Consider the following 24,315-nt stretch of genomic DNA (forward strand, 5'->3'; position numbering starts at 1 on the left):
TGGTTCTAGATCCTATCAAGATGATAGTCAAGGTAAACCATCATGGGCAGAGCGAGTCTGGGTTCAGCCATTGCAATGGAAGAGTGACCAGAACTTACAGGGTGTCATGGCAGCACACGGAATACTGAGCCTCATCTGTGTTCTTTGGGAGAATGAGTAGGCAGGGATGGTACTGGTTCCAGTGTTTGATGAGTCGCATAGAGCTTGCAGCACTACCTTACAATTAGATGGACTAGATTATGATGGACAAGTTCTTGTCCACTAACTTCTCCTTGAATCTGAATGGCTCTCTTCCTGGGCCAGGAGAGAAGTATTGTTAGAAAAGTCAGGGAGGGTATAGCTTTAGTCATGTTTGTCTGGTTGTGGTTTCTGGGGATAGATTCCAAGACCTTGTGCATACCAGGCAAGCATTCTCCTGCAGAGTTACACCCCAGGCCTACCACAGCTTTGTGAGACAAAGGGGAAGAGAGAAAAGCACTTGCTTAAGTTTTGCTGTCTGGCAGTCCAACTATCCTGTAGTTGACATCTAGGAGCTCTGTGTCCATCACCTCATGTTAATGTTTTTAGCTGTTTGAGAAGGTTTGGCACCTCTGGTTTTGGAGACCGGTGACAAGTCTATGCTTTGCTCATTGTCACAGCAGGGATTTTCCAGTTCCAAGTCTCTGGCTGTGCTTGGGAGCACGCCCTCATTCTCCTACCCCAGACCCTCACAGATCCCCGGGCCTGTCTCTTGCCTTCCGTTTTCTTGACAGTGAGAGTGAAAGGAGCCCCCATGTCCCATGCAGCAGGGATGCACCAGGCCTTTTTGGTAAAAGGACCAATTTAGGAAGAAGAGATGTGTTTATGGGTTCTAACTTTTCTCCATTCAAAAATAAAATAAGTTAACCGAGGCCCTGAGGGAAAGTGTATGCTTATAACTTAGTCTACTTTATTAAACAAAGATGGTTATTAAGAGCATAGGCATTGTTTTGGGCACTAAAATATTAATGCTAAGCATATTTGAATAGTAATGTGGATGATGCAGCCTTCTAAACTTGATTCCTTATGCTTTTTTTTTTTTCCTTTTGAGACAGTCTTACTCTGTAGTGCAGGCTGGCCTTCAAGTAACTGTGTAACTTAGGCTGGGCTCAAACTCACAGCAGTCTTCTTGCCTTAGCTTCCGAGTGCTGGACTTCAGGTGCATATGTTGCTTTGTCTGCCTCCTTATACTGAGTTACATGGAACCGTATCCTCATGCTTCTGGTGTCATGTGAATTGACCTTTGTAAACTGGATGTGAAGAACAGAGACACAGAGAGCCTTGCCCAGGGTTGCACAGTAGTGAGCAGCCAAGTTGGACGTCGAGTTAGTTCTCTCTGTTGAGCAGCATCTTCCACGTTGGCTGCACACCAGCCTCAAGGAAGGCCCTGGGATGCTGTGATGAGCAGGCCGGCTCCCTCCGTTTATAGATGCGGTTGATCTTCCACGTTGGCTGCACACCAGCCTCCAGGAAGGCCCTGGGATGCTGTGATGCGCAGGCCGGCTCCCTCCGTTTATAGATGTGGTTGATCTTCCACGTTGGCTGCACACCAGCCTCCAGGAAGGCCCTGGGATGCTGTGATGCGCAGGCCGGCTCCCTCCGTTTATAGATGCAGTTGATCTGTCTGGGATTTATTATGGCTTAGGATTAAAAGGGAACATCTAAATAGGTGGTTATTTTTAACCTACTGAACAGTATATTTGCTGTTCAAATTGTTAGGTCTACTGTATAATATGCTTACTTTTGTATGACTGGATCCAGTTTCAACTGGCTTTTGATCTATTGCATTATGTTGAAGTTCAATACTCCATTAAGACCTATCAATTTATAAAATGCTTTATTACTCTTCAAACAGTTAAGGATTGAAGGCAGGATTTTAGTAGACTGAATGGTGTGGAGAAGTGGCTCATACCCATAATCCCAGCCCTGGGGAAACTGAGGCAGGAGGATAACCACAAGGTCAAGGCCAGCCGGGACAAGAAAGTAAGAACTTGGTTAAAATAAACAAACACAAAAAACACCCCTCAAGCCCGAAAAAAGTGTTTGTGTGGTAGTAAGAGGGCCTGCATTCCACAGTAAAATAGCTTTTCTCTAAGAAGAGCCAGGCCATGGACTGCCTCAGAGGGAAGTGTGGAGTTGCTTCCCTCAGGACTGACCTAGGCTGCCTTGGATACTTTTTTTGGTGGCTTCTTTCCTTTCTTCTCTCTGCTGTGCACAAATTGAAAGATTTCATTTTAATTTTTATCATAATAGATAGAAAAGAAGTCTGATATTGTGAGTATTGAGTGAACAGTGGGTTGCTTGTTACTATCTGAAACATCTTGAGCTGGTCTCTTCTGCTTCCTCAGACCTAGGAATTAGCTTACTTCCTGGGCCTCAGGGCCAGCTTCATGATGGTGAGGAACTTAGGTTCTTTGTGGCCCTCCTTTTACATTTGCCTTACAGGGCTTTATATAAGAAGGTCTCCAAGTGGCTTGGAGATTTCCCTTTATGTCCCCAATACCCTATATGTGACTGTGAAGTCAAAACTATTTGCATTAATAAAGCAAAGGTAGTTTTAGGTATATTTTTAAAGATTTTTTTCTCAGTGTGTGTGGCTATAGCTGAGTGTATGTATTGTGCGCCATGTATATACAAGTGTGTATAGGTCCCTGAAGAGTCCAGAAGGTATTCCATTCCCTGCAAGTCACAAGCCATTGGACTCCTCCTTCTGTGTGACTGCTTAGAACTGAACCCAGGTCCTCTGCGAGAACAGTCAATGCTCCTAACCACCAAGGCCTCTTTCCAGCTTCCAGTATTAAATATTTCTCTCTCATATTTGTCATGAGGGTTTCAAAGCCTATATGATATGCAACATTATTTTCTCTATTTTTGTCATTTATATAGAAATATAATAGATTTCTAAATGAATTAATAGGGCTGGTGAGATGGCTCAAAGTGCTTACCTGATGACCTGAATTTGATACCTGGCATCCACAGAAGAGAACCAACTTCTACAAGTTGTCCCTTGACCTGCAGGTGCACACATGCAGACGCACACAACCCCCTTCTCTTCCATTCGCTTAGTAGATAAATGTACTAAAAAATTAAATGAATAAATATGTATTTTTTAAACTGAAGGCTTAATTTCCAACATGCTAAGTATAGTCCATATAACTCATGCAAATGGTTGAGTGTTCAACGGAATTGTGAGATGGAAACTTGTGCGTGTGTGTATAATTGTTTTCAAGATAGATTTTTTTCTGTGTTATATTCCTGGCTGCTGTCCTAGAGTCACTTTGTAGACCAGGCTGGCCTCACAGTGATCCTCCTGCCTCTGCTTCCTAAGCGCGATGATTAAAGGCGTGCGCCACCATGCCCAGTCCACCAGCCCACTTTATATTCTTTAAGTAAACAATTTAAACTTTTTTCTTCTATTTAATATGGTTAAAAAAAATGTTGTGCTATATGTACTAATACTTTAACTGAAATTTTAACTTATTTCTCTGTTGTTTTATGCTTTGGGAAATAAAGTATTTCATTTTCAAATTAGGGTTTGAAACCTAGTTCCTTGAAAAATTTTGGGCAGATTTTTAATATTAACTAGAGGGGTTTTGATTTTGCTTCATATAAAACATGGATCATAGTACATTATCACTTATATGTAGCTTCTTAGTCTGTGTTTAGAAATTAGTAAAATGGAAAGTTAAGCATTTGAATAGATGAAATATACATGGAGAAAATTCTAAAGGCACAGAGAATGTTTCATAAGTGAGTCTCTTTAACTCTTGAGTGTGCAAGTGTCTCTGATTCTTTTTTTGTTTTATGTTTTTTTTTTTTTTTTTTTTTTTGAGACAGGGTTTCTCTGTGTAGTCCTGGCTGTCCTGGAACTCACTCTGTAGACCGACCGGGCTGGCCTTGAACTCAGAAATCCACCTGCCTCTGCCTCTCAAGTGCTGGGATTAAAGGCGTGTGCCATCACCGCCCAGCATCTCTCTGATTCTTCTAGAGATTGTGTGTGTGTGTTTACTACTATATGTACATGTGGAGAACAGAGGACAGCATTCAAGAGTTAGTTATTCCTCCTTATTTTTGGAGGCAAGGATTGAACTTAAGATTGGTCAGGCTTTGGTAGCAAGCAGCTTTATCTGCTGAGCCTTCTCATGGGCTCTTCAGTTTGGTGTTTTGCTGGTTTGCATGATGTGTATGTATTGTTAATTGTTAACACAAGTGAATTAGGTATTATATAAACCATCTGTATACAGATTTTTTGATTATCAGTATATTATTATTATTGAGATTTATTTATAGATTTATTTATTCTATTTTATATTTATTTTGAGAACACTGTCACTGTCTTCAGACACATACCAGAAGAGGGCATCAGATCCCATTACAGATGGTTGTGAGCCACCATGTGGTTGCTGGGAATTGAACTCAGAACCTCTGGAAGAGTAGTCAGTGCTCTACCACTGAGCCATCTCTCTAGCCCTTATTTATTTATTTATTTATTTATTTATTTTTAATTAAAAAAATTTTTTTTGAGACAGGATCTTATTATGTGGCCTTAATAGGCAGGAACTCTGTAAAACAGACTGGTCTGAAACTCAGAGAACTCTGAAGAGTTGTTATAATAGAATAGCGTTGCGCTTACCCTGACCAGAATGAATTATTAAAAATAAATAACGAAAACAAGAAATATATTTTTTAAGGAATGGCTGAAAGGTCAAGAAAGTATTTTATTTTTCTATGTGGCTAGTTTACAAATTTAATTTGAAAAGAGCTGTAATCTTACCAAGAAATCTCACTTTTTTTGCAATTTGTTCTTCTTTATTTTTTAAAATTTGTTTTTTAATTTAATAGAATAAAAGTATGTTAGAAATCATTAGAAATCAGTATGCCATTGATTTTCAGAATTGTACTCTTTTTGATGGATTCATTTTCCTTATCTATTGAGTTGAAATAATGACCTCTGCCACACTTAAACGACAAGAGCATTACTGTCTGTAAGAACAGGAGTGAACTTTGATAGGTGTTATAGAATTGCATCAGATTGCAACATTCTAAACATACTTTGTTAAACCAATTTAAGAACAGTTGATTCTCAATACTTTGAAAGCTAAGATAGGATAAGTTCCCACAGTGGGAGCAAAGCGCTAGTCTTTCCCCTTCTAGCCATACCCAGTTATTCCGGTTCTGTGCTTCTGTGTCTCAGTAGCAAACTGGGTGCTCTTTTGGTATTACAGTTGATCTTCAGTCAGCTCTTATAGAAGAAGCACAGTCTTCTGTCGTGGAAGGAGGGAGCAGGTCATAAGACCCCTCCCAACCAGTTGTATGTAGTTCTGTCTTAATTGCATATGACCCGAGGGATTCTGGGAAGGACTAAAAGATATAGATGAGGAAGTATTAGGGGAGGGAACTCCATCTACACAGCTGTGTGGGAGTCATCATCTATGTTGGGTGTAGACTGTAGTTGCTTTAAGGTCTCCGTGCTCCTGCCTGTAACCCTGCACCCATTGCTCTGTAAGACTGGTGAACTCATTGGTCCCTGAAGGACTCAAGCCAACCAGAGCATAGCAAACATGGCTCTGGAAGGCTTTGCCCTTTCTCCTGGATTCCCTCTGCCTGGCTGAAAACTGTTTGATCACATTCCTAAAGCTAGCCACTAAGGTCCATTCCCTTATTTGGTCACTTCCTCTTTCTGAAGCTGACTACCAAGATCTAGCTATCAAAGCACTGAAGTCCAGCCATCAAAAGCTCCCTTTGGTTCGCCTAATTAACATGCCCAATTAAAATTAAACACCTCAGCCTAACGTGGGGACTCGTCCTTTGCATTTATAAACTGCCATTTGCCTACAGGCCATACTTGTTTCTTCTCTATCCAGAGGCAGTGCTTTGTTCCACTCCTGGACAAATATTGCTTACCCCTTTCTCTTGTCGGTTTTCTCCCTCTCCCTGGTTCCCTCCCCCTTCTCCCCACTCCTCCATCTCCTGTCTTTGTCTTTTATTCCCTGTTCACTGTACCTGTGGGGCAAACAAGTCTCTTTTGTGCTGAAAATGTGGTCTTGGCGTATCTTGAGCCGACTTTGAGGTTCCCTTCAGTCCCCATGGTGAACTTCAGTAGAATTGTACCTTAATTTGTCACTGGGGCTTAGGATGAGTAGTGTGCTAGAGGTATAGGATTGTAAGAGCATGCTTTTAAAAAATAAAAATCATTTGCTTAAGTGGGACATGGCGGCTCACATCTGTGATCATAGCACCTGAAGGGTAAAGGCTGCAGGGTCAGGAGGCCAAGACTAGCTTGGCTGCACAAGACCTTGTCTCAGAAAATTTTGAATTAACAAAAGAAAAATTAATTTCTATTAAAGAAATTGTGGCCGGGTGGTGATGGCGCACACCTTTAATCCCAGCACTTGGGAGGCAGAGGCAGGCGTATTTCTGAGTTCGAGGACAGCCTGGTCTACAGAGTGAGTTCAAGGACAGCCAGGGCTACACAGAGAAACCCTGTCTTGAAAAACCAAAAAAAAAAAAAAAGAAAGAAAGGTTTCAGGGACTCTGCATTTCATGTCACTGTTAGAGCTGCACATAGGCTGTGCTCAGCTAACATGCTGGTGACAGCTTTGTCCCCTCAGGTTCTTCTCTGCTACTGCCATCTCTCTACTCAGCCTCTTGAATCACCCTTCTGTGTGCTCACTCATGGCTTTTGCAGTCTTAGGCTCTTGCTTACTGGCTTTTCTGCTACTCCTCTCCCAGGTGGAGCCCTCTGTATGTCTTGTTCCAAAACTCCCAGGGAAGAAAAGGGAAGCACTACTTTGATCACTTATTAATATTCTGCAGAGGGTGCCTTTGTTGAGCAGAGCTCATGCCAGACTTCAAAGACCTCTCCTGAAGGCTGTTCAATCAGTTGTGCCTAAGGAGACAGATCAAACATCACAAAATGCAGCAATCTGTACAGGAAGAAACCTTAACAGAGGACCATGGGTTTGAGAGGGACCTTGCTTCCTTTGCTATCCTGGCTTGGTAGTTAAGCCTAGTAGGCATTCTGACTCCATTTCTAGATCAGCAGTTGGAACGTTGTGGTAAACTCACTGGTTTCTTTTTTTTTTCTTTCTTTTTTTTTTGTTTTTGTTTTTCGAGACAGGGTTTCTCTGTGTAGCCCTGGCTGTCCCGGAACTCACTCTGTAGACCAGGCTAGCCTCGAACTCTCGAACTCAGAGATCTGCCTGCCTCTGCCTCCCAAGTGCTGGGATTAAAGGCGTGTGCCACCGCCGCCCGGTTTCTTACCATTCCTTTCTGGTTGTGCTATCGATTAATGCCTGAGCAGGTAGCCCTGCTCTAACTTTCAGACTCCCTTGGAGATAGACGGGGACTTGGGATTGTGGTTTAGTAGACCTTGTAAGAGTAAGACCTTTAGTAGAGTCTGTCGGTGGACCAGGGGCAAGGCACGTGTCAAACTGGGTGGAGTTATTAGCAAGTCTCTCCCTCTTCATCCCCTCCTTTCCTTTTAGGCTAGAAATTTGATGGAAGACCATGTGAATTGTAGGTAAAGACTGTGCAGTTGAGTTACAGCCCTAGTCCTTCCCGAGCTCCCCTGAGCTGACGAGCTGTTTCTACAGCTCCCGTTTATCTGCAAGGGACTTGGTGTGACCTACACAACCTGGAAAGTGGGAGAGAAAGTGGGATGCCTACTTCTTTTCAAAATCTACTTTAGGGCTACACTAACTGAGACTGTTCTCTATTTGATCTCCGTTAAAGGTGGAACAAGGATTAACTGAATAGGATTTTAAGTGAATGATGGTGGATCCCTCCCACACACCACATATAAAAACGAACTCAAAGGAAAAAAATCACATGTAACACCTAAAGTTATAAAATGGGAAAAAAATTGGTATAAATCTAGCGATTTTAGATTGGGTAGTTCCTTAACGGGTGGAGGCAGCTAAGGGCAACAGTAATAGTCTGTATGTTTTGGGAATCCTTTGGACAATCCTGACAACTCAAGGGAGGACTTCTCATGTGTGATGGTGGGGTTTTTGTTAAATATTGTTTGGATCTTGGGGTGGGGGAGTATTATCAGCCCAGATGGGAAATTTTCATTTAAACTATGTATTTATATTTAGACACCAACTTACATGTAGGCATTTTTATGTAGATACTAGTATAATTCCTCATAACTTTTCAGATATCCTTACTATTATTTTTCTTTTCTCTCTCCTGAATTATCCTTTTCCTCCTTCCCTAATTGAAGTCCTCTCTTTTTTCCCATTTCTCTCGTCAGAGCACCTGCACCATGCGATTCCATTCTGTCTTGCTCTCCCTCCCACCTGCAGCAATGGCCACTTTTTACTTACCTAGTTTAGAGACCATTATAGAAAACCACAATTTGTCAAAATCCCGAGTTGTGGATCCCAGACCCATCTGATATGTTTATAACACAACCCCTGCACCTAAGGCTCAGGGATCACTGTAGGAGGAGGCAGTAAGACTGTCAGAGCCAGAAGAGCAGCAAGTTTGTCATGAGATTGTGTCTCCTAGAAATGCCATAGAGGCTCCACCCATGAGTTCTCACCATTATGGCTGCCTAAACATGACCTGAACAAGGACAGCACCAACAGACATGCTAACATGGAAAGGGCGGTGCTCAAGAGAGCTCAACCGTAGGTAAAGAACCGCAGCTGAGAGGAATGCTGAGATGGGAGAAGTAGTCAACCCAGAGAGGAGCTCACCAGTTGGTAATCTAATGCCAGATGGTCAACTCTGAAAACATGCATCCAAGAACATTAAGTGGACTAAGCAGGTTGTACTTTTATATATTAGGAGTATGTGTGTGTGTCTGTAGCAACAAAGAAAAAAGAGGACATGAATTTGAAAACATGCATCCAAGAACATTAAGTGGACTAAGCAGGTTGTATTTTTATATATTAGGAGTATGTGTGTGTCTGTAGCAACAAAGAAAAAAGAGGACATGAATTTGAAAGAACAAGGGGGAAAGAAACAAGGGAGAAATAATGTAATTATATTATAATCTCAAAAACATATTTAAAAAGTCAACTGAAAAGGGCTGGAGAGGTGGCTCAGTGGTCAAGGGATTGTATTGTCCTTGTAGAGGACCCAAGTTCAGTTCCCAGCACCCACCTAGGTGGTTCACAAACACTTGTTACTCCAGCTCCAGGGGACTCAGCACCCTGTGCTGGCCTCTGCAGACACCCACTCACACAGACACACACACACATAGAAGAATAAAATATGTATTTAAGAAAATCAATTGAAGTAAAAAGCCAACCAGACAGACCCTAAAAAATCTATCCACAGAAAATCTAGACATACTTCTTTCTGTAGCCAAAATTTTAAAGAGTTCTGCTACTAAAAGGCTTTAGTCCAGATGGCTGCATATTAAAATCTAAAATGTTGTCCTTATGGAACTTAATCTCTTTCAGGAGATGGGACAAAAAGGAAAACTATTGAATTATTTTTCTGAAGTGTATATAATTCCAACACTAAAAACCTAATAAAGATTGCATGAAACTATGAAACAACTTTCTTATGCATAGCTATACAAAATTGCAAATAGAAGCAACAAAATCTAGTACCATGTAAATGCAAACTGTGTTTTCCTAGGAATGTAAAAGTGTTACTGTTGGGCATTTACATCATATTAGTGTGCCTAAGAATAAAAAGCATGAATTACTCCTGTAGATAGTTAAGAGGCACTTGATAGAATTCAGCACACCTTCACAATTTTAAAGTCTCAATGAAGCAGTCATTAGAGAATGCTTCCTTAGCCCCAAACTGAGGCTCTTACTTAATGAGGAGGTATGTGCACCATTTTGGTTAAAATTATGAATGAGATAAGGATATTTACATTTACCATTGTCAATAAATATTAATACTCCACATAATTGGGCAAGCGATAACACGGACATAAATACTGGACATGAAATGGTAGGAGGTAGAGAAGATAGAAAGGAAAACGATTTGTAGATATATGACCAAATATCTAGAAAACCCAGGAGAACTGATAAGAAAACTATTGCAAAGAAAAGGAATTTTAATAAAGTAGCAAGATTCTTATACAGAAGACTGGTGACTTGGTTTATCAGGGAGAGGCACTTGTGTGTAGTCCTGACAACCTGAGAGAAATCCTGGGTCTCAGACTGGCTGGAGATACTAGATCCTGAGCCATCTGTCCTCTGACCTTCTCCTTTTCTCTATGGCATAGGTGTTCCTGCAATAACCACCTCACCCTTAACACATGGAAATATATAAATATCGAAAAATAAATTAGTATGCAGAAATCAGGAGCCAAATACTTGTTTTCTGAAAAATGATTTTTTTCTTCTGTGGATTGTTGTTATGCCTGTGTGATATTCCCTGGAACTGGAGTTACAGACAGTTGTGAGGTGTCATGTGGGTGCTAGGAATTGAACCTGGGTCCTCTGGAAGAACAGTCAATGCTCTTAATTGCTGAGCCATCTCTCAAGCCCCAGGAGCTGTATATTCTATAAAGAGTACCCAGGTAAAGGATATAATGGAGGATCAAGCTTATAGACAAAAATGCATCAAGAAATATATAAATCATATCATAGGGAAATCTACATGTTATAAAAATAGAACAAATGAAAAGAAACGATTTGAGATAGGAAATTTAAAATAATAAAGATTTCATTCAACTCATCCTAAATTGACATAAATTCAGCACAAATGGAAATGAACATTTTCTGTAACTTGACAAGTGAATTTTATTGTGCATATGAACAAGTAAGCTATAACAGCCAAGGGAACTCTTGAAAAAGAACAAAAAGGCCAGTGTACCTTTACTTGATATCAAAACCATATTACAGGAGCTGAGAAATGGCTCAGTGGTTAAGAACATTTGCTGCTGTCACAGAGGATCCCAGTGCACACCTTGGAGAGGAGGGGGGACACAACCATCTCTCTGTCTCCGAGGCAAGACCACTCTAATTCACATGTACACTCACACACACACAAAAGAAGAGAGGAAGGGGGAGTGAGGGAAGGAAAGACTAGAAATAGCTATATGAAGAGTTAGTAGGAAGGACATACAAAGGTCCTGTGGAGAAAAGTGGCCTTGGCATGTTGGGGAAAGCAGAGAGAGAGTAGTTAGCATGCAGTTTAGAGTGCAGTACTATTGTGAAGGTGGCTAGACCTGCAGAGATCATTCTGGCAGTGAAAAGGGGCGCACACCCATGCCAGTGGACAGTGGAGGCCACCACAGGCTTTTAAGTGAACAGGGAATGGTGCGATGGGATTTTAGTGTAGAAAGTTTGCTGTGACTGCTGTGAGGAGATAAGAAGGGTGGCTGGTGAGAGGGGATGCAGAATGTCAACCTGTGGGCTAGGGTAGTGGCCCAGGCAGGAGGATGGCAGTCAGCAGCATGGTGGCGGCAGGATATGAAAAGCCATCTTGTTGCTATGGCTGCATTGCTGTCCCTAAATTTCATGTTTTGAAATGCCCCTTTCCTTTAAACTGATACATGATAACGTATGTTAATGATGTTTGTAGGGCACACATGATATAATTGTAAACGTACACAACGTATATTGATCAATTGGGTAACGAACATTTCCATTGTACATGCTGATCTTGTCTTGTTTGTTTGTTTTTCCAGACAGGGTTTCTCTGTATAGCCCTGGCTGTCCTGGAACTCACTCTGTAGACCAGGCTGGCCTCGAACTCAGAAATCTGCCTGCCTTTGCCTCCCAAGTGCTGGGATTAAAGGCGTGCGCCACCACTGCCTGGCTCAATTTTGTCTTTTAAATTCCTTCTAGATCTTCATACAACATACAGAGGCCTTGTAAACTGTAGTCACGGTTCCGTGCTAATGTCCGATTTCCAGGCCTGCCACCACCTCCTTTCTTCCCCTTCTTACCAGCAGTTACGATTCTCATCTGTTCCTTTATGGGATCAATGTCTTTAGGTTTTATATATGAGTAAAAGTATATATTTTTGTATTTCTTTGCCTGATTTGTTTTATTTAATAACCTCCAATTACATCTGCTTTGCTGTTGCAAATGATAAATTCAACTTAAAAAAATCAGCAAATAGTATTTCATTGTGTGTGTTTCCTTTAGCCATTCACCTACTGGTATACTGTAGTTGATCCCCTCTCTTGGCTGTTGTATGTCATGCTGGAGTGAACAAGACTGTGCAGGTATTTCCTTGAGACGCTTAGTGAGTTTCTTCAGCTAGGTAGCAGGAGCAGGATGGCTGGATCGTACAGTATCTCCAGTTTTAGTCTTGAGAGGAATGATTAGTGATTTCCATATGGTCGCACTAATTTACATTCCTGTCAGTAGTCTGTCAGTCTCCCTCCCCTCCCCAACATTTGCACTTTTCAGTGTTTTGTTAATTGCCATTCTGAGGGTCAGATGATATCTTATTGTGGTTTGGATTTACAGTTCCCTAGTAAGTAGTGACATTGAACATATTTTCATATGTTTGTCGACCATTTATATGTTTCATCTTAGAAAATGTCTGTTCAGATCATCAGCTCCTTTTTAAATCCAGAGACTTTTTAGTTGTTCAAATTCATCATATTTTCTAGATATTAATCCCCTTTCAGATACATAGTTTACAATTTTTTTTTTTAGTTTTTTGAGACAGGGTTTCTCTGTGTAGCCCTGGCTGTCCTGGAACCTCTGTAGACCAGGCTGGCCTCGAACTCAGAAATCCGCCTGCTTCTGCCTCCCAAGTGCTGGGATTAAAGGCGTGCACCACCACCACCCGGCCATAGTTTACAAATATTTCCCCGATTCTATACCTGTTTCTTCATCTGTCATCTTTTCCTTTGCTGTGAAAAGTCTCAGTTTTTGCCCACCACTGCTTTTGTTGGCTGTACTTTTGAGATATTAACTACTGCCACCAAGAACAGCAACAACAATGAAGCTATAAATCATTGCCTGTACCTGTCTTGAAGTGTTTTGAAATCTTAATATCTGCTAGCTCAAAATGTAAGTTTTTCTGCAGGTCAGATGTTTACAGAGGTGATTGGATTTAAAACTGATGCTGAAAGAGAGGCCTAATTGTTCTCTCTGGTTCTCTCATCCTGTGCATGCCAGGCAGATGGCTTGCCACTGGCTTCTACCAGGAGAGATGCCAGGGAGTCTGTGTTCAGAGGGATGCCCCTGTGAGGACATAGCAAGGCTCTGGCTGCAAGCTAAGCCGGGAGGCTTTGGGTGAACCGACAGCCCAGATTTCGAGTCCTCAGCATGTGAGGAAAGAAGTTGCTGACATTGTTTCCCCCCATGCCCTACCCCCACACCGTGGGATACTTCCTCAGGGTAGCTCCAGCAAGCTAACACCCGCACAAAAGCAGCAGTGAAGACGTGCTTTCTTCATAGCGCTTATCACTGACTAAAATTAGCTTGTGCTCGTTTATGTTTGTGCTCCGTTCCTCCCAGTAGTAAGCTCCAAGGTGAGAACAGGGGCTCATCCTGCTCATTCCCCACTGCAGCAGTCACAGCTCTGAGCAAAAGTAGCTGTGTCATTAAGTTACTGATTCTGTCTCTGTAATGCCCGGATTTTTACAGAGCCCAGAGTTCTTTTTGGGACTGTGACCTCTAGCACAGAGACGAAGAATAGCACTGCAGCAGTAAAGAGCCAGAAACTCTTCGGTCTTTTCTTTTACAGGCTCTAACGTTGATTAGGAAAGCCGTTGAGGCCATTTTGGAACAGAAAATTTGCCCTTGTTTTAGATTTATTTTATTACTTAGTTTCAAATTAACTTGGATCTAGGAAAAATGCCCTTGTAGGTTAAGACAGCAGGGTCTTTGCTTTGTTCTCTACTCTTCTGTAAATACCCGGCGTAGCAGTATGGAAAATGGAACCCATTTTCCAAAATTCTGCTTTGTTCTAGAAATTTCCAAATTGTGTTAAGCTTACTGATACTTAGTGCAACAACAACAGTTGTGTTATAGAGGGGTAAACGAATTTGCTGCCTTTTGCCCCTTAGAATTGCATCAGATGTCCTCAATCTGTCTTCACTGGGGTGTTTCTGACCTTGACTGCCCTTATGGATGACTCATAGTCTAGCTTAATAGCACTGGTGCCACCTTGTGTTGGCAATGGGATACTACACCCATTGAATGTCTATTAAGAACCCATCCCATACTTCTGTTGGGTTGCTCTTTATGACCTGTTTATCTAAATGACATTGCTTTCTGTATGGTATATAAATGCAGGAACAAATTCTTCTGTTTAAAAGTCTTTAGATCTGGTTTGTGTTTACCAATATAAGGAATCTATGTACTTCAATAAAATACATGAAAGTTTCCATATTTTAAAATATTTATATAAAATAGTTGTTTCATTTGTCAGTTTATTAAAAACCCAATAAAAGAGATTTATAGAGAAGAAAATAATACTTTAAAAATTTTTAAAAATTTAAATAAGATTTGTGTTGATTTCTGCTTTATTTGCATGGTAGATTACTAAGTGAATTGGTTCTAACCACTCTAGTCAAGGGAAGAAATGAGCTTGTATACAGACAGGCTCCTGTGTCCGCTGTTTGAAATAGCAGTGGCCTGAGTGTCAGTACTGACTGCAGAAGCCAGTTTAGAAAAGCGTTCTGAAACCATTGTTAAAATCTAGTTGATATTAAAAGTCATTGAAACGTATTTTTAAAGGGCTCGGCTGTAGAGATGACTCAGCAGTGAAGGGCACTCTTGCAGAGGACCTGGCTTTGGTTCCCAGCACTCACATAGGACCACACACCTATTGGAGCAGCATACATCATGAGCCAATATATGAGCTCGTATTGCAGCTCACCCACCTGAAGTCCAGCTCAAGGAGTCCGATTCCCTCATCCGGCCTCCTTGTATAGCCACATGCATGTGAGACACATAATGACAGTCATATACAGAGGCACATAAAAATAAGTAAATAAATCTTAAAAAAAATCAACAAACCAGGTATGGCAGCTCACACCTTTCATCCCAGCACTCAGGAAGCAGAGGCAAGCAGATATTTGAGTTTGAATTTGAGGTCAACCCGGTCTACAGAATGAGTTACAGGACAGCCAGAGATACACAGAGAAACCCTCCTTCAAACAACAACAAGCAAACAACACCTGAAACAGGAGTGCCTGTTTCTACAGCATTTTTTTTTTTATCTATTTATTTTTTGGGATAGGGCCTCACTATGTAATCCTGGCTGGCCTGAAACTCACTATGTTGACTAGGCTGGTCTTGAACTCATGGCAGTCCTCCTGTCTCTCCAGTGTTGGGATTACAGATGTATATACTATCATACCTACCATAAGAAGTTTTAAATATTAGATGGGTACAGTGGTACATGTTTAAAACCCTAGCGAATAGGAAGTTGATACAGAGAATTGCTTTGAGTTCAGGGATAGCATAAAAAGACTGTTTCAAAATGCAAATGAAATTTAAAAGTGCTTTTCTAATTTTAATGGTATTAAAAGATTTGATTGGACCAATGAGATGGCTAAATAGAAAAGTGCTTGCATGACTGAGGGCCTAGGTTTGGATCCTTAGCACCCAAATAGAAAGTTGGATGTGGCAGTGACTGTTGTAATTCCAGTAGTGGGGAAACAGAGGCAAGAGACTCTCTGGGCTTACTGGCTAGCCAGGCTAGTTAACTGGCAAGCTCCCGTCCAGTGAGAGAGAGAGACCCCGTCTCAAAACATAAGGTAGAGAGCGATCGAGGAAGACATTTGGCCTAGGCCTCTGGCCTCCATGTATATGTGCACACACAAAGATAGGTTTATATTGTTATTTTGGTTTTTGAGACCAGGTCTCATTTGGTAGCCTTGGTTATCCCAAAACTTGCTATGTAGACTAGGTTGGCTTTGAATTTGTAGTAATCTTGTATCCCAGCCTGCTGAGTGCTGAAATGATAGGTATGGGCCACCATGCCCAGCTCATTAAAAGAAGGTTTAAGGAACCAGGTGTAGTGGCACACAACTTTAACCTTAGAACTTGGGAGGCAGAAGCAGACAGATCTCTGTGAGTTGAAGGTCAGCCTGGTCTACATAACTAAGCTCCAGGACAGCAATAATAGCAAGATCAATAGCAAGACCCTGTCTCAAATCCTCTGCACCCCCAAAATAGGTTTAAGTGGGTCTCTAAAATAATTTTCAGGGCCAGCAAGATGGATCAATGGGTAGAGGTACTTACTGCCTATATTGATTACCTGAGTTCAATCCCCAGCACCCACATAGTGGACGGAAAGAACTGACTCTCATAAGTTGTCTTCTAACTCCCACATGTGTACAGTAGCATGCACTTCTAACATATACCCCTTCTCTCTTCCCATCCCACTCCTCAATAAATCAATAAATAAACAAATAAATATAAGAAAAGCTAAAATATAAAACAAAAATAATTTTCAGTCAGTTCACTTGACCTAAAAATCTCACTTGTTAGAAATAGGCTTAACCAACTTTTAATATTTATATCATTCTACCTATTGCTTTTATTTTGTAATTGATGTTTATTCTTTACACTATATTTTTATTATTTTTCCCATTCTCCAACTCTTTCCAGATTCTCACTGGAATTCCACTCTCTCTAATAAGAAAGATAAAAAAAGCCATAAAAAGCATAGAGTCTCATTTGTGTTAGCCATCTACTACTGAATATGGTTGATATACACAGTGTTTTCTGGGTATATCAGTATATTCCACTGAAGTAAACTGGTTTTCCCAAATCCAGAAACTATCATTTTTGAATAGCTTCTTTGCTAGGAGTGGTTCCTTGTGCCCACTTTCCCTCTTTTGCATTGAGATTTTTGTCAAGTTTGAGCTGTCCAAGTCTTGGAAATGTTGTCACAGTTTCTGTGAGTTCCTTTGTGCATCTTTCCGGTTGTGTCTGGAAAATGCTATTTTTAGAAAATTGTTCACCACCTCTTACACTTTAACCTCCCCATCCCCAACCCTTTCCACATGGATCCCTGAGCCTTGACAGAAGGGTGAGACAAAAATCCCACTTAGAACTGAGTCCTCCAAAGTCTTTCACTCTCTGCATGTTGTCTTGCTGTCTGTCTTTGCATTAATTACCATCAATTGCAAGAAGCTTCTCTACTGAAGGTTGAGCAATAATTCACTGATCTATGGTATAGTGGTTTATTTTTTTTCACACAGATCAAAAAGTATATTTACTTAGAACTGTAGATTCAACACCCCAAATGCAAAAACAGATTGAACTGAGCTTAGATTTCCTGATAGTGTACTGCTAACCCTAAGGAAGAAGTAATGCCCCATGCATTCACATGTCCAGTATCTGATCCAGGCTGGAAAAACAAACTCAGAAGAGCCCCAAGTCAATATGGGACGCCAAGATAGAGAAACCTAAGATTTCTCAGGAATAGTTTTAAGTGGGAAGCGCCCAATCCTACCTGGTTAGTGCGTTTCTGTGGGTTTTTGTAACAGCCTGTTCTGCCCCTCATTTGGGGGCTACATTGTCCTGGCCTGAGCTGCTGCTCCGATCTGTGAGTCAGGGTCTAGCAAGAGAGAGAGTGGGGATGGAAGGGCAAGAGACTCAAAGAATGGAGACAAAACAGAGAGTCTGTTCACGTCTCGTTTTTTGAAAGGAAATCATGGGTATATATAAGCATAAGCAGGGGAACGCAGCTGAAGACACTTTATCACGTGTGCCTTGCAGCTGGGGGCACTAAACAACAAGATATGTAAGAAAAGCAAGATGTTTATCAGAGTGTGCTCAGGTGTTGTAGGCTGTTGAAAACAAGTCTCTTGTCAGGGTATATGGCTCGAGATGGCTGCAAAGCTTTGTGCTCCCAACAGGTTTCTCACTATGAGTCCAAACCTCTTACAAAGCACCTTCAAACACAAGTTATGGCTGCAAGTCTGGAAAGCTCTATACAAGAACTACGTCAATAATGGTTCAAGAAAATTGAGGGCCAGATCCCCTTGTGTCCCATAGTTGGAATAAGTAGTTGAAGCCTAGGTGGTTTTCCTTTTCTTGGCAGATGGTCGCTCAAATACATCTCGCACCCCTGCTGCCTTTTGTTAAAAGAATTTTGTGTTCTGGGCACTCTCTTGGCCCCACGCAGAGTCAAAGGAAGTGGTATCTTGATCCACAAGGGGGGTGTACTTAGTGCGACCAGACCGTCCAAAATTCTTAACCTGCATGACTTTTGGAAGAATGGTTTTGTTGAAATGGTCCTCAAGAGTAGGTGCACTAAAATCTCTCTTCATTCTCGTCCAGGAAGAAGACACCTCGGTGATAATACTTTTGTAGAAACTTGTATTTGCCTTTAACAGCTTCGTTGGTAATGACTTTGCCATTTGCCCGAAGTTCAGCCCTCCTTTCTCCCTCAGTCAGGTTTCTCATGTGTTCAATTTCTGCTTTCTTCTTTTCAGGCGCTTCTCCGTCTTCTCTCTCCCGCTTGATTCTTTTGAGCTCACGGACTTTCCAGGCCTCGTACTTCTCCTCATCATTTTCAGCATTAGTATTGAGCGCATCCAGGGCGGCAAGGGACCGCTTGCACCACCACCGCCCAGCGATTCCTTAGCGTTCTTAATGAACTGAAATTCTTCATCCTCTTCATCTGAGGACTCCATAGGGGCATAATCTGGTCTCTTTCCGGACACATAACGTTTTACCTTTACCTTTTCCATTGAAACCTCACCTTTCTCGTTGCGAACTGGGACGGCCTCAGCCGTAGACTGAATGAGCAGCTGCTTCATGAGTGGGCTTGGGACCGACATGGTGACGGCTGACGGGGAGACTCTCCAAATTGGACTGAATCCGAACGACGAAGAGGAAGGAACAGAACACACCTTCCCACAGAGCTTTTCCCTACACTGCTACGCAACTGACAGAAACCGGTGTAGTGGTTTAAATGAAAATGATTCCATCCACTCATAAGGAGTGTCACTATTGGGAAGTGTGGGTGTGGCCTTGTTGGAGTAGGTGTGGCCTAGTAGGAGGAAGTATGTCCCAAGCTAGGTCCAGTGCCATTCTCTCTTCCTGCTGCCTGCTAATCGAGATATAGAACTCTCAACTACTTCTCCAGCACCATGTCTGCCTGCATGCTGCCATTCTTCCCACCATGATGATAATGAACTAAACTTCTAAAGTGTAAGCCAGCTCCAATTAAATGTTTTCCTTTATAAGAGTTGCTGTGGTTGTGGTGTCTCTTCACAGCAACAGAATCCTAACTAAGACATATGGGTATACCAATATATCATTAGGAATCCTTTTATTCACTATGCTCATTCAGCAAAATAATAGAGGTAGGTTTGCCAGAGGGCCCATGATTTGAGTGGGCCTTAAACCTCTCTCTTTCCCCCAAAAGTAGTTGGTTAATCCCATACCATTCATGGTACCACTGAATCATCGAGCACGGCTTGCAGGGAGGTCATCAGTCACGCTCCCAGGGTTTGTAGCTGGATGAGATTGAGCTTGATGGGATTTCTCTTCTGGTACTGTGCTTAGAATCTTCTAGCACTATGAACACTAGCCAACAGGGTGAATCTTCCAGTTGAATACCACTTAGATTTCTTCATTTTCTATGACATAAGTGTGTGGTGTCTTCATCAATAACATCTTACCATCAAGTTGGAAATAGCCTGAAGTGTTTGGGGAGCCTGTGGGACCCCTTTGGCTACTGACTCAGAAAGACGTATCCCATTCTACTGAAAATTTTATTTGGCAACATATAATATCTACTTGTGGTATTGTCTCCCCCATAATAGAGTGACTCGAAATTCCCTTTATACATCTGTACATCTTAGGAAGCTTCTACAGTAGTATATTTCCAAATAGCTTTTCAAGAAGTAGCTATAATGTTAGTTGTTCATCCCCATAGTCCCTCCTCTACTGCCATCCGCTCCCCACTCTGTGTGATCCTTGTGATCCCCCTTTATCCATTCACAGCACTATATTCCATTTCCCTTTCTGGGAAGACCCTCCCACAGTGGCTTTCTTAGCTCATAATTTTGTCTCATTTTCTAGTCCTGACTCATTTCTTTTCATTACTTCTGAACTCTGTCCTCCTTGTTGACATTTCTGTTTTGTTTTTCCTGAAATTACATTTTCATTTTTTTTTTGTTTTTGAGATAGGGTCCTATGTAGTCTAGGCTGGCTTTGAACTTGCTGTGTAGGAGAGGGTTTGAACTGATTGATTCTCTTGCCTCTATTTTCCAAATGCTTTGGATTACAAGTGTGTACTGCCTCATCTGGCGTTTTCATCTTCCTTGCAATGTTCCTTCTTCCTAAGGCTCTTTCTCTTTCAGTGTGAAGGCTTGACCCTCTTCTTGCCTGTGTTCTCTTTTCTGGTTCCCATCCCTGGAAGCATCACTGCTCCTAGGGCTGCAGCATCAGCAGCCTGATTTCCTCACAACTGCTAGCATCCCAGCCCATCTAGAAGCCATCTGGAGCTCTGCGGTGCCCACCTGGGCCCTTCTGCTGTGTTCCCATGCTCCTGGCACCAGTGCTGTGTGAGAGCAGCTTGGAGGATGGCTTAGCCTCTGTGTCTCCAGCCCTGTGTTTCATTTAGGCCGTGGGAAACAAGAGAAGGCATGAGTCATCAGGGCGTCTGCTGTGACTGCCCTTTCTTCCACCTCATGGACTTGGGGACTTTCAATCCCTGCTGCTGTTCAGATTTGAACCCAGGACTTCACATATGGAGAGCTCTTGAAATAGATTTATCGCATTTCATTACTATCTAAAGAAATGTTTAGGAAGCCTGGCATTTAAATGCCACCTTCCTGTCCCTTCCTCATTCTCCCTTCTCTCTTCCTATCAGTCACTCTCTGCATTGCCTTTATTGCATTGCCACTGAAGGCAACTCTTAAGTGAGCTGCTTTCTCTGGCAATATGTCCATATGCCGTTTAGCAGGGCATGCTACTCATCTTCAGAGAGCCAGACACTTCTGCTTCTCAAGACACAAACCCAGCGCTCAACCAGTCAGTTACAAACCCGGCTCTTACCATAGTAGAGGCAGCAGTCCACATTGCTGCCTTTATTAATGTCTCCAGAGGAAGGAAAAGGGGCTCTGTACTTTCCATATCCTTTTCTCCTATCTTCAAGGAGTGATAGCTCGTGTCCAGCCCTATTTCCACCTTCCCTTGACAGAACACTGTTGTACATCTATCCAGAGCTTCCACAGGTTTTTTTTTTTGTTGTTGTTGTTGTTTTTTTCGAGACAGGGTTTCTCTGTGTAGCCCTGGCTGTCCTGGAACTCACTCTGTAGACCAGGCTGGCCTCGAACTCTCGAACTCAGGAATCCACCTGCCTCTGCCTCCTAATTGCTGGGATTAAAGGCGTGTGCCACCACTGCCCGGCTAGCTTCCACAGTTTTAAGTGCAGTGGGGGATATACTAAAACTAGTGTTTGGCAAAGTTTGGTTCCATTTCACAGTCTCTGACAGGTTTTACAGTTTGAGCAACAATGTGGAGATTCCTGTCTGCATGGACCTTGTGAAGGTGGTCTCTGGGTCTCATGATCACCCAAAAGATATTTCTATTGTAGTTTAAGTGTGTTTACAGAAGCAGATGTGAGTAACCATTGGGACGTTCTTTCTTTAGCAAACATGGTCAACTACAGATAGCTTTGTAAGCATTTTCTTTTTCAAGATAAGAGGAGAGGAGTCAACTGAAACAAGTAGGAGTACAAGCAGAGTGAAGTAAAATTTAACCCTGTCTGTCTCTTCTTCTTCCTGTCGCCCTCAGGCTACCATAGTGCAAGGCTCCAGTTAGATTGTGCTGGTGTGTATTAGTGTATTAAATAGTTAACCTATATTCTCTTTCCTTCTCCATCAGAGTTAAACAACAGTTAAAACCAGCTATCAAGTGGCAGACATTCCTTCTTCCTCCCCTCATCTTGTCCTGATTCCTTCTCTGGAGCTTTGAGATTTTGAACTAGTCAGGGCTTGATTTTCTAGTTAGTGAAATTTTTGGACTGCCTTGGTTCTTGGGGGCCCTTTTCTTTTTCCAGGAAATTTCTCATGTAACTGTGAGCCAATACTTAAGTGAGGTGGTTTGCTATGTTACCTGTGATCTGAAATAATTTAGATAATTATACTACAGTTTCCTCTCCAGAATTTATATTCTAAAACTTCTCACAACTCTTTTTTTTCTAGAGAGATTGGGACAATTATCAGGTCATTGGGATGCTGCCCGACTGAAGGAGAGCTACATGATTTCATTGCAGAGGTAGGTGGTTGAGGAAGTGTCACTCAGCTGACTTTAGAACTTGTAATGAAAAAAAAAACTTACCTCAAACTAAAACCTCCCTAAATTACTGATGGTGCTATTTGAGAGTGTTAGAATAGCTGTACACATAAGTCAACCAATGGAAGTAACTGTTGATAGTTTTTAAATTTGTTGAAGATGGACCAGTGAAGACAAGGAAGTCTGACCACATGGAGAAAGACCAATAACAGATGTATTTAATAATAATGTTTGTTCACAGGGTATGTAAAGACTGTAGTTTTATTTATTTGAGGAAATAAAACTAAGCTTCAGAATATATAATAATAATAATAATAATAATAATAATTAGACTAAAGAATAGACATAAGTAGAAAAAATAATAGAGTCACCCATGATAAAGTTAAACAATGCCAAACAGAATTCCCCAGGAAAGCCAGTTTCATTTGGCATGATAATAAAGTCCTTCCATTTTAATCTGGTTAATAAGAACATTAACTGTAGGACTGTGAAAGGACAGCATGGTTTCTGGTTAAGCACTGGCTCGAGATGGCCAGAGACGCCACAAGTTTCCCTGCAAGGGATGCCATGCTCTCCGACTCCAGTCTCCTGACGTGAGGCCAAAGACCTCCATCGATCTGCGCATGTAGGACAATGCCTCTACTAATCCCTCCACAGGTATAGTGCATGACTACAGGCCATGGAGCCTCAAGATAGATCTCCATATTAATGAGGTACCTAAAGGCCAGAGGGCATAGCCAATTAAACTTTCCTCCCCAGACCCTCCTTTTTGCAAAAGGTATTTAACCTCAGGCCCGCCCTGAGAATACTGTAATATAGTTTGATCCATTTTCCACCATTAGAAATATCTTAAAACCATAGCCTATTTCTCATCTTTGGGACCCGCTGTAGGGAACTGTGGAGAAGGTTTTCAACTACCAAGCTGTCGTCGTCTAATCTTCGCTGATGACCTCTCTACGTTTCTAACCATGGAGGCCCAGAAACCCAAGCAAGCAGAGCCAACTGTGACCAAGCCAAGCAAGTCTCCACTACCAAGACTTTTCTCCCCGTGGAATGCAGCCAGAGCTGAGGCCCTCAGGACCTCAGACTGTGTTCCCCCACCCCCCGAATGGAGTCCTGTGGCTTCTCATAGCCCGATGTCCGCTAGGTGCCAGCATGAAGTGAACACCGTGCCTCTGTCCCTCTGAGCAGCGGCCCTAGCCCCTTGGGGGTGGGTAGACGTGGGACCCACAATTCAACCCAACAATAGACCCATGTGCATGCCACAACCCCACAATTAACCAGTCTAAAATTCTAAAAATTATTATTCATGATAATAACAAAAATTAACCATTTCAGTTAAAAGATTTTGATTGGCTTTCCTTTATGGTTATGGATTAATTGAAAGGTTAGCACTTCTGAGCAGAGGAGACTGGTGGTTCTGCCTTCCTCACCCCTAGATCTGATTGGCTGGAGTTCCTTTCCTTATAGGGCAGGGAACAGAAGCTGAACAATAGGAGAATCACTGACAAGTTAACATCAAGTTACTCCAGGCAAGTGTCTCCCCCCGAAAAAAAAGATTAAAACAGAAGGATTTTATTATTGTGCCCATTGAAACTGGCTTTCCTGGGGGATTCTGTTTGGGTGTATTTAGCTTTATTATGGGTGACTTCATTTTTTTCCTTTTAAGTCTATTCTTTGGGAACTAGTGTAGGAGCTTAATCTAAAAAGTCTCTTGTAACCATTTGCTGTATGAGCTGAGGCTAGGAGAAAGGAAGCATGGATCAACAGTCCATGCCTGGGAGTGTCATACTCCATTTTTGCTTTCCAGAAAGATCTTTGACTGACCATTAAGTGAAAGCTTTAGTTGAACCAAAAGAGACCTTCAGGCCTCTTCAAGGGAAAAAACTGCTTGGACCACCCACTGGAGAAACATCTACCAGAGTTGCTTTTCTTTGCTTGGGGGGAGTAGGAGGTAGTTAGAGTATTAACAAAGGATGAAAAAGAAAAGCAAAGAAGTAGAATTTGTCCTATCTTCTTGCTCCTTATACTTGGTAGAGTCCTTCCTTATTCAATGCTATGCTAAAAAGAAGGAGTTTGGGATTTTGGGTTGATGCAGATAAACTCGAAGTAGTAAAATTCATGCTGCAAAGGATTTACT

The 24,315-nt window shown here is 41.9% G+C and overlaps 1 protein-coding gene across 1 annotated transcript in view; it reads left to right on the top strand.

The window, feature by feature from the left end:
- The window catches only part of Efcab2 (EF-hand calcium binding domain 2), a 91,028-nt gene that overhangs the window by 37,163 nt on the left and 29,550 nt on the right, over positions 1-24,315 (top strand). The window contains exon 3 of the mRNA XM_028755252.1: positions 22,085-22,157. Coding sequence (XP_028611085.1) covers positions 22,085-22,157 — 73 coding nt within the window. The remainder of the gene's footprint in view (positions 1-22,084; positions 22,158-24,315) is intronic.

This window comes from Grammomys surdaster, unplaced genomic scaffold (assembly GCF_004785775.1).
Source record: "Grammomys surdaster isolate TR1022 unplaced genomic scaffold, NIH_TR_1.0 126051, whole genome shotgun sequence".
NCBI classification, from domain to species: Eukaryota; Metazoa; Chordata; class Mammalia; order Rodentia; family Muridae; genus Grammomys; species Grammomys surdaster.